Genomic DNA, 16,817 nt, shown 5'->3' on the forward strand with positions numbered 1-16,817 from the left:
AAGTTTATGCAATACGGACAATTTTATCTGTAAAGGAAGTTTTTTTCCTTTCTATTCTCTGGTAAATTTGTACAATTGAATTACTTCCGTAGCATGATAAACAAAATAAAGAATGCATTCTGGATTTACGCCAGATAAAACAGGTTTATGTCTAGATGAATTGAAGAGGTTAAGAACGAAGAATTTCTCTCGTCCAATTTCTAACATTTTTAGTTCATTTTAAAGCACGGAGAGGCTGACTATTAGCATATGAGCAAATCTGATCCAAGCGCTGAAATATGTAAAATATTTTTTGAGAATAAAACTATATGCTGCATTTCATGCACGTAGTATTTCGCATTTTTCGGTTATGGGGTGCTTGAATAATATGAAGCAATGGACATATTTTCTTGAGACATTTTCACACAAAATTCTATTCTATTCTATAATTTCCGAATAAAAGCAGCATACGAAATTCCATTCAAATAACGTCTTTCACATTCGAGTCATTGTTCTCACAGATACATAAACAGAATTTCAAAGATGTTTTCTTATTATTCGGAAAGGTCTAAGATTTATATATTTGGCAAAAACTTTTTATTTATATATTAAAAGACATTTGATAAGATGATTAGAATTTTTCTTCATATGTGATCAGCTAAATGTAATGCCCTGTCCATTAAGTCGATCCATTTAAATACTGTTTGCAAGCAATATAATTCCAGTTGAATGGATAGAGTTCAGACTTCTATTGCGATTATATTATTTCATTATTCGATCTGTCATCAGCCTAATTAAACTTAACAAGATAATTAAATTTTAAATATTTTCTCATTTTCTCGAAGTAAATTAGATCTAATTAAAGTAAGTATACTTTGATCAGTATTTATTAATCCTTAGTGCATGCATTCAGTAATTTCATTATGCTTGCTTTCAATAAACAGAAAAAGTGCGTTATCCGTATTTAATTACTATTGTACTTGTATCCTTCAATGAATATACTCTTAACAAATAAATCATTAACACACTAGAATGAATTTGAACAATTCTTGTACACAAATATTAAAAAGAAAGTTTTAAAGAAGTGGCGGGACTTCAAATCTGAAATCTTCTTGTTTTAGTTATAATTGAATGTTTTTCGCTAATGTAACTACCATATATAGACATATTTGGAAGTACGATACAAATACTTCAAGCATAAGCCCTTCTGACCAAACGTGACTTTTCGGATTTCGGTCTTGGTGCTCTTCTCTTGCTTCGATGAGTTTACAAGAAGGGGATGGTCAAATATCATTCGCTCTTAACTTATACTTTGAAATTTTGAATGTCATCACTAGACAAGACACTAAATTCCGTTATAGCAATACTTTTCCGTAATAAATGGATTATCAAATATATTATGCTATTAAATATAGTCACATTCAGGGAAAATCTATAATTATCTGCTGCCAACAGTAATAATTCTCCAAAAGAAATAATTAAAACTTGTTTTGTAGGGCACCCATTTGTTAAAAACTATATATATATATATATATATATATATATATATATATATATATATATATATATATATATATATATATATATATATATATATATATATATATATATATATATATATATATATATATATATATATATATATATATATATATATTCGTCTAATATATTGTTTTGTATTTTCCTTTCTGTTAAAATGGTATATCTCTTGGGCCTAATTTCAAGGGATTTTCGGGTCACGAGGAATCATTATTAGACTGTCTAGTCTGCATACCCTCACAGAAAAAAAATCCCTTTTTTTTAATCCCTGCCTGAGGGAATTGCCAAGGCCGGATTCTTTATTTATTGGTTTAATTTGATTTTCCTATTAACTTGATATATATATATATATATATATATATATATATATATATATATATATATATATATATATATATATATATATATAATATATATACTAGCAATACTCGCACAGTGTTGCTAGTGACATAATATCCAAGAGGAAAAATTTGCTTTAAACTTAAGTCTAGCCTCCACCCGATAATGACATGGGCATGTCACGTAACATGAAGCATAAAAATATATTTTGAATACAAAACAATTTTTTATAACACACATTCAGAAATATTTTAACTTCTAAAAAGATAAAAATACTATGTGCTCATAGACAAAGCAATTCACTGAAAATATACAATAAAAAAGCTGTTTTAAAATTTTTTCATGAGATTCATTCTGTCTCTGTAATTCAGTTGCGATGCGATTTAAAGACAGACTGTTACTTCGGTCAAAAGAAGAATCTCCTTCCCTACGTGTGGACATTCTTTCTCTGATATTCGTTACCGAACTTTTTCCTCTACATTTTTATTATCGCGCAACAAACGAAACGTTTTGGCATTTAATGTGCTCCGGCCAAGGTTGGATTTCCTTTTATTGGACATAATGAGTTTTGAATCGCTGTTTAAAATCAGACATAAACAAAGAAATGTATCACATATGCATACTACAGCTCTTACTATTTACACTTGCGCAATTTAAGGTTTTTGCACATGCACTGTTAAGTGCAAAGCACAGATACTGCTGCTTTACGCATGCGGGAATCGCAGCAGGAAAATAATTAAAATCACAATTATAAAACTCCTTTTTTTATTTTAACATGCCTTCAATATAATAAAACCTTCCCCAATAAATGCCCTACAAAATGGTTAAATTAAATTAATAATATATATATATTGCAAAAATTTATTTGCTTTCAAATAAAGAACATATTTGTATTCCCATAACATTCTAACAAATTATCACCAAATCCTATATTCAATTCAAAGAAATCAGAAAATGAATTTCTAATTATTTCATTAATTTAGAGAAATAATTATTTTATTTAATAAAAAAAAGTCAACAAAACTATTCGCAACAGCTATATATAGAATGATAAAATCATAATTGTCCTAAATGGAACGAGCCACTTAGAATGTTAAATAAATTTATTTTTTAAGGAATGAAATGTCAATGTTATTTCATTTTTCGTCTGTGTCAGCATTTTTTTTTAATTCTTTCTCAAAGCAATATAAAACTTGTATCGATGGAATAATGTTTCTTTCAATGACTGTGCGCAGGTGCACCTCGCTATTCCTCATTAGTTCACAGATATCTCTAAATCTTCATTCATTTACTCCCCTTTTCAAACTATTCTTCTTGTCTTCTAATTTACCAGCAGATATATATTTTGATTTACTTTCAACATCAACTTTTATGACTGAATATTTATTGCTTAAAAAAATGACCATGTATGCTTTGATAGCAAATTATTCGTTGTGATTGAGTTGGAAGTTGTATGACTTTTCCAAGAGAAACGTAAACGTGGACCCGTTTCCCATAAAAACTTCAATACCGAAAATTTACTTTTATATAATGAAATTGAATCAAAGTTCATCATATGACCTCCAAGGTTGTTATTAATTATAAAAGGCATCCCATTTCCATTTCATCATGATAATTTGATTCGTGGTCTTGGCCATGTAACTCAAATGAAGCAAGATCAGAAGCAAAAACTAATTCTTATGTGAATGACAAGAAATGTATACATTCACTTGAAATTAAAAAAAGAAACCAGATATATATCCTTCCAATGACTTGAAGATAGGAGTAGATTTTTTTTCTTTTCTTCATATGATTCTAATAATATAGCAAATTCCCAATCCGTAGAACTGGGTGCCACGGCAACCACAGATAATCTGGAAATGGACCTAAAATTGGCATACATATAATGCGAAATGCTTTTGTATAACTTATGTTTATAGTAAAGTTTCTAACATATAATTGTAACAAACGTCTTAAGATCAATATTAAAAACGTTTTTACTCGTTTAACTGTATATCAGATATTGGTCAATTATTTTTTTAAAGATAAAGCTCATTTTTATTTGCTTAAATTTTCTAACAAGATTTAGACCACAGTAAACAGCGGATCATCGAGGAAATACCATCATTTCAAAATTCCATACTTTAAAGAGATCTTTTAAAATTAACTATAGGTTATAGATTAAATTTTAATCATGTTATTGATTTTCCTGAATCAAAATGCGCTAAAGGTTTTAAACGTAATTGCTGCCATCTCTTAAATTTATGACCCCTACAAATGAGCTGTCGCCGTACATTAGTATGAATACCTCAGATGATCCATTTTATGAAAACTCAAAGCTATTAATAATGAATGATTTATTTCGCTCTCAGAGAATTTCCAACTCTATCATCTACAACCTTCGAGCGGATAAAATAAAGAACTGATCCCGTGACCGGAGCCAATAACTGATTCAGTAAATCACATAACTGAATTCTCCGGTGGCCCGCATTTTCTGTCTTCGGCGATCGAGCGCTCCTGCAACATTTGTTTATCGCAACATTCAGAGAGAAAATGAATGCTGCTCGATTTATCCGAGGTTTTCGACATTTATGACAAAGATAAAATGTTGCCATAAATGTCGATTTATTGATTAGATTGTATACTGCATGCTTAGGCTTTTCAATTCAGATGATAAAAATGTTTCTGGCGATTTTAATTTTGTACTTCTATGAATTCCTTGAAAATTCAAGTTAATTATTTACTAAGAAATGATTGGTATAGAATTCAAAGCAAATTAAGCTATCAGACTTTGATCGCTATTTAATAAATTTATAGAATGACTATGAACCAATTTTAATATATAAAAATATAAAATGTTAAACATAATAATTTTTTCCTCTTCATATGGGCTAGAACAGATACTGTTTCTGAAAAAAAATGAATTTATTTTCTTGACATAAATATAAGCCAAGCTCTTATTCTATTTGCATAGTTTATCTCGTTTATGACACTATGTGACAGGATTTCTTCTATGAAATGAATAAAAAAGGTCATGTTTCCTTTATTAGCAAAATTAGAAAACATTCCATAAGTTTTTCCCCAAGATCTTCGGTTTCAGATAATGTGTTAAATAATTTAGCATCAAATGGTACTTAGATTGAAAAGTTTTAAAGGAAATCTGTAGTAAAAACATGTGTGAAATATTAAGTCATCTAGAAATATTTTTCCTGAAAGAGCCTGAATTCCTTTAGAATATAATGCGGTTTACTTTGCCATAAGCGATAAGACATGAAGTAACTATTGCTGTGAAATGCTGTACTTACGCGCACATGAAGTAGATTGATGAACATAAACTCGACTTTCAACCTTACCTTAGGTTTCGATGATAGCCTAAGTTTTACTTTCGTAAGTCTCCAAAGACCCGATAAATCAATTTTTATCAATTCTTCCTAATATTTGTCATTCAATTTTTCATTCATTGTAAATATTTTCATGCTCGTATTTTACTTTTACATTTTTCTATTTTAACTTCTTATTTTCATTTTAGTCATATTTCTATAAAATAATTTCTGCTTGCCACATTGCACATGTTTTTCTGCACTCCACGGAATTTCATTCACCTCAAGTCAAAAGTTTTCCTCGAATGCAGCTGAAGGCCCCGGCCGGTGGACAGTGAACTGAAATGTTGAGATCTATAAGATTTCTTTATTTCTAAGGAAAAAAAAAACTCATATTCACTATGTCATTCATGAAGCTTATCATCGTGCGCATATGTATATCAATGAGCAGGTACAATTTTTATGGAATGATTTTATTCGAATTTTTACGTATATTTGTAATTTGAGTGTTAAAGGTGTATATCGAATTTCATTTGTCTAGTATCTCCTTCTTATACATGCTATACGCTCATAGACAAATGAATGGATAGACATACATTTCCAAAAAGAATTTTCCTTCAGATTCAGGAAGCTAAAAACTTGGAGCTCATAAAAATGTTATCTTATTTATCAGGCGAGAAAGGGAAAAAATAGTAGATATTATTGAAAATAATAATCACTTATTTATGTGTTTATGAAAATAATTTCGGTCATTTAATGTGGACAATTAAATTACAAAATCAGTAGTTTCAAACTTCATAGAACATGTTAAGGGAACGGGCTCTCCCAACAGCTAAAATCCGAATATTTCAATTGTGAATAGAATATATTTTTCTCACAGGAAAAAAATAGGAAATTCAATTTATATACAAGGTGCGGCAGAAAAACCGGGTCAAACAATTTGTAATATTAATTTATTAAAAATAAATAAATTAACAAAATATAACAAATAATAATAAGGGTAGACATTCACTAATAAATAAATTTAATTATTTCAGAGTGGCCGCCTTTTGCAGTATTGCAGAGGCGGAAACGGCTATTGAAAATTTGCATTCAGACTCTTGTTGCCGAGAACACATTAAGCAAACGAACGATTTCGCACCATCGTTTTCCTTGTTTAAACAAAACTAAGATAGCGGATCTTCCACCTGACATTATAAAATATCTTATAATTGAAGTGGTAGATATAAAGAAAGGAACACAAATTAAAAAGAAATTAGTTCATTTCTATTCTATGATGTAATAACTTTGTCCGAGTTTTTTTGCGCACCCTGTAGAAAGGTATGATTTCATTTTCATTAGAAAACACCATAAGGGTATTTGTTTCTTAATGCGTTTGATTTGATAGCAACTCGAAAATGTCTCCTGAAGCCATAATCCTGTTGAAATCAATAACACTAAATCGAATGCTTAAAAGAGGATTCAGCACGTATCATATTAAAATTAGCCTAATATGTAAACATATGTTCAATAATTACGATGAAAGTAATTTCATCCAAAAATACATAAAAGCAAACTTTCTATAGAAAAGTTCTTTCACTTGACAATACGAAAATACATGATCAATAGAATAATTGTTTTAAGTAATGAATAGTTATTGTAAGCATATAGTATAAAATTTTATTTTAATTAATTTAAAAGAGTTTTAAATATGCATACCGAAATTCAAAAGAAAGAAATTTTGAGAAAAATGCAAAAAGCAGTATCTTTTTTTTATCATTGAGATTTCTATTGATAATATTTTGATAAGTTAATTTATGATTTTTGCATTTTTCGAACTTTTACATTTCAGAAATCGGTGAATTGTTCCTATTTTAAAGGCATAAAATTATAAAAAAATCAGTTTTTGAGAGCATAAATCATCCTATCAAGCATAGGGAATTGTGTGTCAGCCATATGACAATGAAAGGTTTGATTAACAAACAGACATTTTGATTAAATATTTTGATAGATGTCCCTCTCGAAATTTGCATAAATTAGGGCGTGAGTGGCAGACAGTGCAATCGCAAGACAAAACTAAATGCGTAAAGAACTGCTGATTCGACGCATATTACACGAGGATGCATTGATTCCATAAGGCAACGTAAGTGACAGTTATAGTTATTATAAAAGTACATCGTAATAATAAAATAAAAATAAAATTGATGAAAAATAGAAATAAAGTTTAATATTTACTGTTTTATAATGAATTTATTTTATAAAAAATCCACAAATGAAAGCACTCAAAATGCTCAACGAATTTCATTAAGGACTCCGATGAAACTCTTTCTTGGCCATATCTTTCCAACTAATAGTTGAATAACTTAGCATATACCTGCATCCCTCCCCTCAAGTATCTTTGTTCCTTATTATAAGCAAGATCCCCCCTTTTCTCCCCCAACAATACCTTTTGTATCTTTCCCCTCTTTTATTCCGTGTCATCGTGGATGCTATTTATCGGCCCTCATTAAGAGCCTCAAAAAGGGATAAAGAAGCAAAGAAAGGGAGAAAAAAGAAAGAAGAGGAGAAAGGAAGGGAAAATTTCATACTACGGATTCTTACTTCTTTGGTATGGGATTTCCTGCTCTAATGAAGTTCTCTAGTCAAAAGAATGCTTTAATTTTCAACGGCAGTCGTAACAATCATTTCGAACTCCACAATGAAATCTCCCAGAATTCCTCATTCCATTCCTTTTTAATGGATTTTTGTTCGGTTTCATATCTTTTCATTTCAATTTCTTTGTTTGCCGAGTGTTTTCTTCAAAATGCAACGAGAGCAGTTGAAAGAAGAATACATGAAAAAAAAATCTTTATGGAATTAAATTTTTCGTTCTTGGTTTTCGTCACGGTTTTTGAACTTTGTTAAGTTTTCCACCTTTGAGTGTCAGACATTAATTCTTATTCACATTTTGTCGAGAATTTGTTTTGCTTTTTGGCAGCAATAGCACAATTTATTCCATTGTTTTTCATTTCTTTTTATTTACAACTTTTGGAGTAGCTGCGAATTTGAAGAAAGCATAATGGAAGGAAGATGGAGAATAAAATAAACGTCTGATTTCCACCGTTCCGGTTTGGTCTGGTGTAAAACGTTTCACTTATACAGATTAGAAAGAAGAACATTGGCGTTATAGGGCTTACAGTATTTTAGCACATAACTTTAAATATAATTGGTAATTTTTAATTAATTATGTATAATTTACGAAATGTGGGTTTTGAGTATGACGTTTTAATAAAAAAAATGTGTGTTTCAGGACCTTAAAATTTACTTTATATTTTATGTACAATAATTTTTACAAATTATAAAGGTTGTAATACTTTCCTGTTTTTTGAGAATTGCCATTTGTCTTCCTGATGATGAAATGTTTTCTCTAAACTAGGATATCACAAATAAGTGTACCAATACGAAATTGGGAATATTCAATTAACTCTGATGCTCTTTTATAATTATTCTTTGAATTTATGGCACCGATACATTTAATTAATAGATCAATCACCAGCATTTAGTGGTAACACAATTTGCCTGTGATATAGATTGACTTGAATCCAATTAACTATCTTATACATATTATCATATTCATAGTTACCTCGGCAAGATATTGTCACGAAGATGTAAAGAACTACACTGTTGGTTTAAAGAAACAATTAAATTTATTAGAACGAAGCAACTCACAACAGCACGAGACTGAGAACTTACCCATCACTGATTTATGAGCTTTTATACATACAGTGGCTCCCAAAATTGAGTATACACTATACTCTTTCTTCTTTAATTTTATTCTTTTTGAACTTAACATTCCAATTTATGGCTAATATTTATAAGAACGACAAAATATACATTTGCAAAAGTATTAGGCTAAAAAACAAAACGGAGGAATCAATAATATTTTTATTACAGTAATTTTTATGTCAAAGTTGCAAATTCCAAAGTCACAAAATTGAGTATTCATCTAGCAAAATCTGTCAACAAAAAGAGAAAAAAATAAATTAATATTTTGTTGCATATCCTTTTGCATTTAGAACAGCCTGTAAACGGTGTGGCATTGAGTTGACAAGAGTTTGAGTTGTTTGGCCGGATATTTTCGACCATTTTCCTTCTAATACTCTTTTTAAGTATTCCTTGCCCATAATATCGTGTTTTTGAACTGATTTTCCTAATTGCGCCCACATATTTTCAATCACATTGAGATCTGGAGATTGAGGAGGGGTGTGCAGTTGCATTTTATAACTATACAGCAACCATAACTTAACTATTTTAGCTGTATGTTTTGGGTCATTATTTTGTTGAAACAGAAAACTTGACCCTAAACCCAAATTCTGGGCACTTTGTTCTAAATTGTTCTTCAACATATCCAAATATTTAATTTTGCCCATCATTCCATCAATAAAAACTAAACTTCCCACTCCTTTTGCAGACATACAGCCCCATACAAGAAGTGAACTACCTCCATGCTTGACAGAAGGATTGGTGTTTTTAGGAAGAAGTTCAGAATTGGGCTTTCTCCAAACATAATATCGACCATCACTACCAAAAACATTGAATTGACTTTCGTCACTGAATATTACTTAATTCCAGAAGTCACAGGGCTTTGAAATATGACTTTTAGCAAATGAAATTCTTTTCTCTCGATTTACTTTGGAAATGAATGGTTTTGTTCTGGCTACGCGACCATTATAATTTGCTTTTTGGATTACTCTTCGAATTGTTTCTGCAGAAACACACTTTCCAATTGTTCTTGAAGTAGATGTAGCAATTTTTGTAGCACTCACCTTAGGATTGTTTGTTACCTCTCGAATAACTCTTCTCTTGGTCGTGGCACTGAGGATTTCTCTTCTTCCTCTTCCAAGTTTATTAACAATTTGTCCATACATTTTATACTTTTGGATAATTTTTTGAATGCATTGTGACTGCATTGAATTTCCCTTGCAATTTCTCATAGATATGTACCATCTTCAGACAATCTGATAACAAGTTTCTGAATTTCAACATTTGTTTCATTTCTGGAGCTCATTATGATAACCAAAACGTTTGTTTTCACTTGGAAATCAATGACTGCCAATTAAAGTAACAAAACTATTTTGCTTATTCATTTGAAAATAAATAATGGTAGTCAAGTCGCATATTTTATAAGGTGTATACTCAATTTTGTGACTTTGGAATTCGCAATTTTGACATAAAAATTACTGTAATAAAAATATTATTGATTCCTCTGTTTTGCTTTTTAGCCTAATACTTTTGTTAATGTATGTTTTGTCGTTTTTATAAATATTAGCAATAAATAGAAATGTTAATACCAAAAAGAATAAAATTAAAGGTGAAAGAGTATAGTGTATACTCAATTTTGGGAGCCACTGTATATCTGAGCTTTTATTCGTATATAGAATGTTCGAAAACAATCCAATTTGAGTATTTAAGAAAGATCTAGAAGCTTCAAGATCATAGATAAATAATAGATAACAACTTAAATAAAAGAATTCCAGACTTTCGATAAAATATCGTGGTTGGAATTTGAACCCTGGACCAAACAATCAGAAATGATACACTCTGCCAATTGAGTCACGGAGAGTGTTAATTATTCTGATTTGTGCGGCAATATTTTTAAACAGTCAATTGACATTTAAATCTTTGATTTTAGTTGATCAGTACTTATTCATTCTACAAGCGTAAAATTACAATGGCATGAAACACTAATTGCCAGCTTCCTCTAGCATCTAATTCCACTTTGTCTTTTCCGAAGTGGAAAGTTCATTCTCCGCATTTGATAACCATTAAATGAAGGTGGCATCTTTTACTGATAATATGATAGCATCTAATGGCATGTTAGGAGAACAAAACCGACAAAAATATTGATGAATATTAAGAATTTAATTAACTTAAAACACGCCGGAGAAATACTTATTAGTTAAATGTTGATTTATGAGCTCTCGACTAATAGGTTGATTTATGAGATCATGAGCTAATAGGACTTTGTAATTGGATTTAAAAAACTCTGATGAAAAAAAAATCAAAAAATATTTATTAAGACATTGCTAAGAAATACAAAAAAGCGGATGAAATCTTTCTTTCATTTTCACTATTAGAAGAAATCCATTTAATTAAATATCAGTAAAAACTGTGGAAATGTTTGAAATTCAATAGCACCAATGAAGTGTACTGCTAAAGATTCGAAATGAAAATAATTTTAAAAAATTAATTGTAGGGTATATTAAATCAAAATTGTTCTCCAAATCTAAGTATCATTCACATTTTGAATTTTTCCATGATGTAGAATTAGTTTCATTTATGATTAGTTCAAAATGATTGCAAAAATTTATTAAAATTTGTTTTTTTAATTAATTGAAATTCTAATATAAATTTCGAGAAAAAAATATCTTTGATTTTTATATTTTCAATTACTAATTTTTAATCATAATTAAATAACAGTAATATATTCTATAAATGTACTGATTATAAAAACATCATTAATTTTTCGGTCTTCAAACTGCACGAATTAATTCGAAAATTGCTATTAAAAATAAATTACATGGACTAATAAAAATATTTTAAGCACATTAACATGAAAATAAGTTTACTGTAATTATTGAACCCTTACCCACATATTATACTAATTTTAAAGTGACAATTACTAACACATTTTTAATTTTATACAAATTTCTTAGTTTTGAATGTACCTGAAAGATTTTCTATGCATTGTGATTACGAACTTAAAGACTATTGCAGTGCCTTAAGAAATAATGCCTTAAGAAAGAAGGATTTTTTCTATGGTATTATTAAAATGGTTCATAATTTATGCATCAGTCGACTCATTTTCGTACTAATGGTATCAGCTCATTTTTTGTACTAATTTTTACATCAAATAAATATTTATTTTGCGAAAAAAAACTTTCTTGCTTCCAATTAAAATCCGATGATTCGATGATTTTGGCTGTCTTTAAGTGCCATTATATATATATATATATATATATATATATATATATATATATATATATATATATATATATATATATATATATATATATATATATATATATATATATATATGTATATATATATATATATATATATATATATATATATATATAAGCGAATATAAACGAAAAGAAGAAAAACAACGATTGAAAGGGAACATACAAGGAAACAATTTGATCTTTTAAAAAAATAAACGGGAAAGAAGTAACAATTTTCACCTGGTTTCGATAGTCTCTGATTTACATGTAATTTGTATGCATTGCATTTAGTGAAATTATAGAAAATGTTAGAATGTTTAAGATATTTTAAATCGATGCTTGTAGAATAAAAAGGCCTTCATAAATAAAATTTCCATATTATATTCTTTTCTATTATTAAAAAAAGCGTTTATTGGTATTCTACAGAAGCACATTTAACCAATGTATATTGTCTGTAAATACTGTAACATTTATTGTGTTACAGTATTCACAGGCAATATACATACAAATATACATACAATTGTCATACAAATGCATCGAATGGAATATTATTTATGTGTTAAATTTGAATTCTGAAGTTTGAATAAAAAGACTTATTTTCAGAAATATAGTAAAAATGTACCTTTTTATCGCAGAAACGCCTGTTATTTATATGTTTAAATGTATTTATTTACGAGATTTCAACTTTTCTATTTTTTATATGGCATAATTTTCCAATATATATTGTTTAATAAAGGAAATAACCTGTATTTGAGGGACTATAAACAAAAAAATACTTTCATTTTGATTAAATCTGTACAAATGTAATTAATTTTTCTATGTTCATAAAATTAAAATATTGTATTCGAATTTTTATTTAGTTAATGATTCTCTGGAATTCTGAAACTTCATTATGAAATTCTCAATAGTAGTATAATTTTTCAATATTTTCTGAAAATAACAGTCAATTAACTGTTTTTTTTAGATTAGTTTCCATACAAGATACATATTCTTTTTGTAAATATGACGAAAAAATGGAATCAAAAATGATGTAATATTTATGAAAATTATAAATATATTAAGGATTGAAAATCTTTTTAGAAAATACTGTAACACAATAAAAAAAGAGTTAAAGTAAAAGTTTTTAACTAAATGTGTAGAAAACATGAGGGGTCAATCAAAAATTAAAAGTAGAGATGCCGATCTGTAACAAAATGAAATCGCAATAAGCATCGTTAGGAATAGTTTCAAAAATTTCATTAAAAAGTAAAATTTATTCTAAAGACGATGTAAATTATAATTATCTCATAACATTTCTCTAATAGCCTAATTATTTGATCTTCAGATATTTAATAACATACAAGGTGGTTATAATTAAAGTGCAAGTGTTTAAAGGACTGTAAAAAAAACTACTTGGAGTATGTTGAAGAAATTTGATAAATGTTATATTTACAACATGGGGAAATGAATTTCACAATAAAAATTAGTTCATCTTTTTGTTATAGGTGGCGCTTTTTAATGACAATATTTTATACATTGTACTTATTACATCTTTCTTTGTTAAAATATGAAATGCGTAATGTATTACAACATTTGTTCAATATGGGATCCTTCAAGTTCTAACAAATGCTGAAAACGCAAGGAAGCGTGATCCACAGTAGCACCTAAAGTTTCCTGCTGAATTTCTAAGACACGTCTAGTAATACTGCTTTTTAAAGCAACAGCTGAGTTAGGTTTGTCCTTGTAGACGATATTTTTTAAATATCCCCCCAGCCAGAAATCACAAGGATTTAAATCAAGTGACCGAGGTAGCCACGCATTTTGGAAACATCTGATAACTATATAATCCTTACTAAAAGTTCAGTGAAGCAGTTATGTAACACCATGAGCAATGTGAGGTGGTTCTCCATCTTACATGAATATTATTGAATCGAGGCAGTTTCTTTCTTACAAAGCAGGAATCACATTATTTTCTAAAATTTGAGTGTAACTAGGTGAGTGTGACCTAGGTGCAGCGAACTAGTCCTGCTGGTATAAGATTTTCGAAAAAAAAATGGCCCAATAATAAAGTTAGTAGTTATACCACACCAAACTGTAACAAACGTTGAATGAAAGGGTTTTCAAAAACAGTATGCGGATTTGGATGAACCTCATATCCTACATGGTGTTGGATGTATGGGTGTTGAACTGTCCGGATAAAGTAAAATCCACTTCATCAATTTTGGCATGAATGAAGTTGGAAAAATCAATTCTTTGTTGTGGATCCCTGATTGCAAGTGCTGCAAAATTTTAATTTTATACGGATAGCATCTTAAAATGTAGTGCAAGACTTAGCGTACAATCGCCCATGGTTTTGATAAAGTCCTTGCTACACTTCTAGAACTTACAGGTCGCAGATCCACTAACCCTGAATCAATTGCTTCCCTAACCTCTTGAAGCCGCGGTGGCCTGGTGGTAAGGTCTCGGCTTTGGAACCGGAGGGTTTCAGGTTCAAGACCTGATTCCACCGAAAAATCGTCGTGTAAGGGGGTCTGTTGCACGTTAAATCCGTCATGACCAAACGTCCTCCCACTGGTGTGGTGTGGTGTGGAGAGGGGGTGCCAGCTCAGGTGTCGTCCTCGTCATCTGACCGCGGTTCAAAATTGCGAGGTCCGTCCCAAAATAGCCCTAGTGTTGCTTCAAACGGGTCGTTAATATAACCAAACCAACTTCCCTAATCTCTTCCACTACTTCCTGATTCACAGATCTTCTTCCTCTAGTTCCAAGGAGCACTCCGAGTTCACCTGTAGCTTCAAATTTTATTAATCATTTTCTTTAAGCCATTCACAAATATCAATCTTTTTCTCAAATCCTTAAGACGGCGATATTCTTTCAAAGCAGCACTATAATTGCTATTCATTGGTAATAATATTTTACTAATAGAGCACGTTCTACCTTTGACAAAGTCATGGCTATAGCATAAGGATACATGACTTTTATCATCATAATGATTTTCAAATTGAATTGGTATTAGTGTTGACATAGAAAAGAGCAAAAACAACGTTTTAATATTCTACAGTGCCATCTTAAAAAATCAAATCAGCGCCATCAAAAAATGAATTAATTTTTTATTGTGTAATTCCTTTCCCCATGTTGTAAATATAACATATACCAAATTTCTTCAACATATTCCCAGTAGTTTTTTTTTACAGTCCTTCAATCACTTGTATTTTAGTTATAACCACCCTGTGCATGTGTGTGTGTGGGCATTCAAAAATCAAAAGGATGAATGCCGAAAATAATTCTGTAACAAAATGAATCGCTATGAGTATCATTAGGAATAGTTTCAAAAATTTCATTAAAAGGTAAAAATGTATTCTAAATACGATTTAAATTTTAATGATCTTACAACATTTCTCTCTCTATTTTTCTTTTACCTTCATATATTTAATAATATACATGTATATGTGTGTGCGTGGACATACAAAAATCAAATGTATGGATGCCGAATATAATTCTGTAACAAAATGAAATAGAATAGTTTCTAAAATTTCCTTAAATGCTAAAACTGTATTCTAAATACGGTTTAATTTCTAATTATCTCATAGCATTTCTATAACAGTCTAATTTTTTTCATCTTCTAATATTTAATAATATATATACATGTGTGTGGTGGTCGAGAGGATGTCTGTGTTGAACAATTGAAGCTCATGTTTGAAATAGGCTTCATCATTATTATTTTATTCTTTTTCTTTCACCTTTTTATTTTTCATCGAAAAGTTAGCTAGCAGATTACGAAACTAAATTCTATTTTCGTGCTCAGTTGGCTGTTGTTATTCTTTCCCTTTAAACATGAACCCGAAAATTGACTAAAGATATTACATTTTCTATTTCCGCTCTAGTTCCAGTCTCAGCTGTGTTTGTGAAAATACTTCCCAACGGGTAAAGCGCATATGTCCCATCCGAAGCACAAAAGTGAAACCAGGTTTGTTTACCCACGAAATGTCTTGACCCGAAAACCCGGGTAAAAAGATCAGCGGAAATAGAACAAAAAAAAATATATGTACAGTGATAGAGGAAATAAAATAATCGGACCCCATCTTATTTGCTCCGATTTCGAATGACACAGAAAGCGATTCAATGCTGTTTGAAGCAATGAATTGAAACTAAATAACGAAAGCTTCGAAGCGGCTCACTGAGTCGCGTTGCATCAAAGATTACTCGGGGAAATTTATAAGCGTTTTACGACGACCCTACAGAAATCGGGGAGGGATAAATCCGAAGGTAAAAATAAATGATTCCAATGCATAATGCATAGAAGAATCTCTGATTGTTTTCAACCGAATGTTGATTTTATCGATGTTCATTTCATTCCACTTCAATTGCATTATTCTTTTTTCCCCATTTCGGTTAGGGAAGTGAAAAATTATTGCTTCTTTTTTATGGATTTGAAATGGAATGAAATAGCTTTCGGTTTGAAATGCAAGGTGGTTTTTACGGTACCGATGTGGTATATGGATTTTGCTAGAGACTGTTATTCATATTTCATATGAGATTTATATGAGAAATTCTGAAAATCATTTTAAACTCCGGCAGAAACGTTTAAGGAAAATGGATTTTTATTTATACTTGGAAAGTGAACTATTTTATCATAGAGTTTATTTTATCGCGGTGATGAAAAGTTAGAGATTTCTTCAGGCAAAAAGAAATGCCGCTGTTGTGTTCATATGACTGAAAAATA

The 16,817-nt window shown here is 29.8% G+C and overlaps 1 protein-coding gene across 1 annotated transcript in view; it reads right to left on the reverse strand.

Moving 5' to 3' along the window:
• Positions 1-8,871, reverse strand: part of LOC129956814 (nectin-2-like) — a 125,455-nt gene extending 116,584 nt beyond the window's left edge. The window contains exon 1 of the mRNA XM_056068762.1: positions 8,868-8,871. Coding sequence (XP_055924737.1) covers positions 8,868-8,871 — 4 coding nt within the window. The remainder of the gene's footprint in view (positions 1-8,867) is intronic.
• Positions 8,872-16,817: the final 7,946 nt, after the last annotated feature.

Source organism: Argiope bruennichi, chromosome 11, assembly GCF_947563725.1.
Source record: "Argiope bruennichi chromosome 11, qqArgBrue1.1, whole genome shotgun sequence".
NCBI classification, from domain to species: Eukaryota; Metazoa; Arthropoda; class Arachnida; order Araneae; family Araneidae; genus Argiope; species Argiope bruennichi.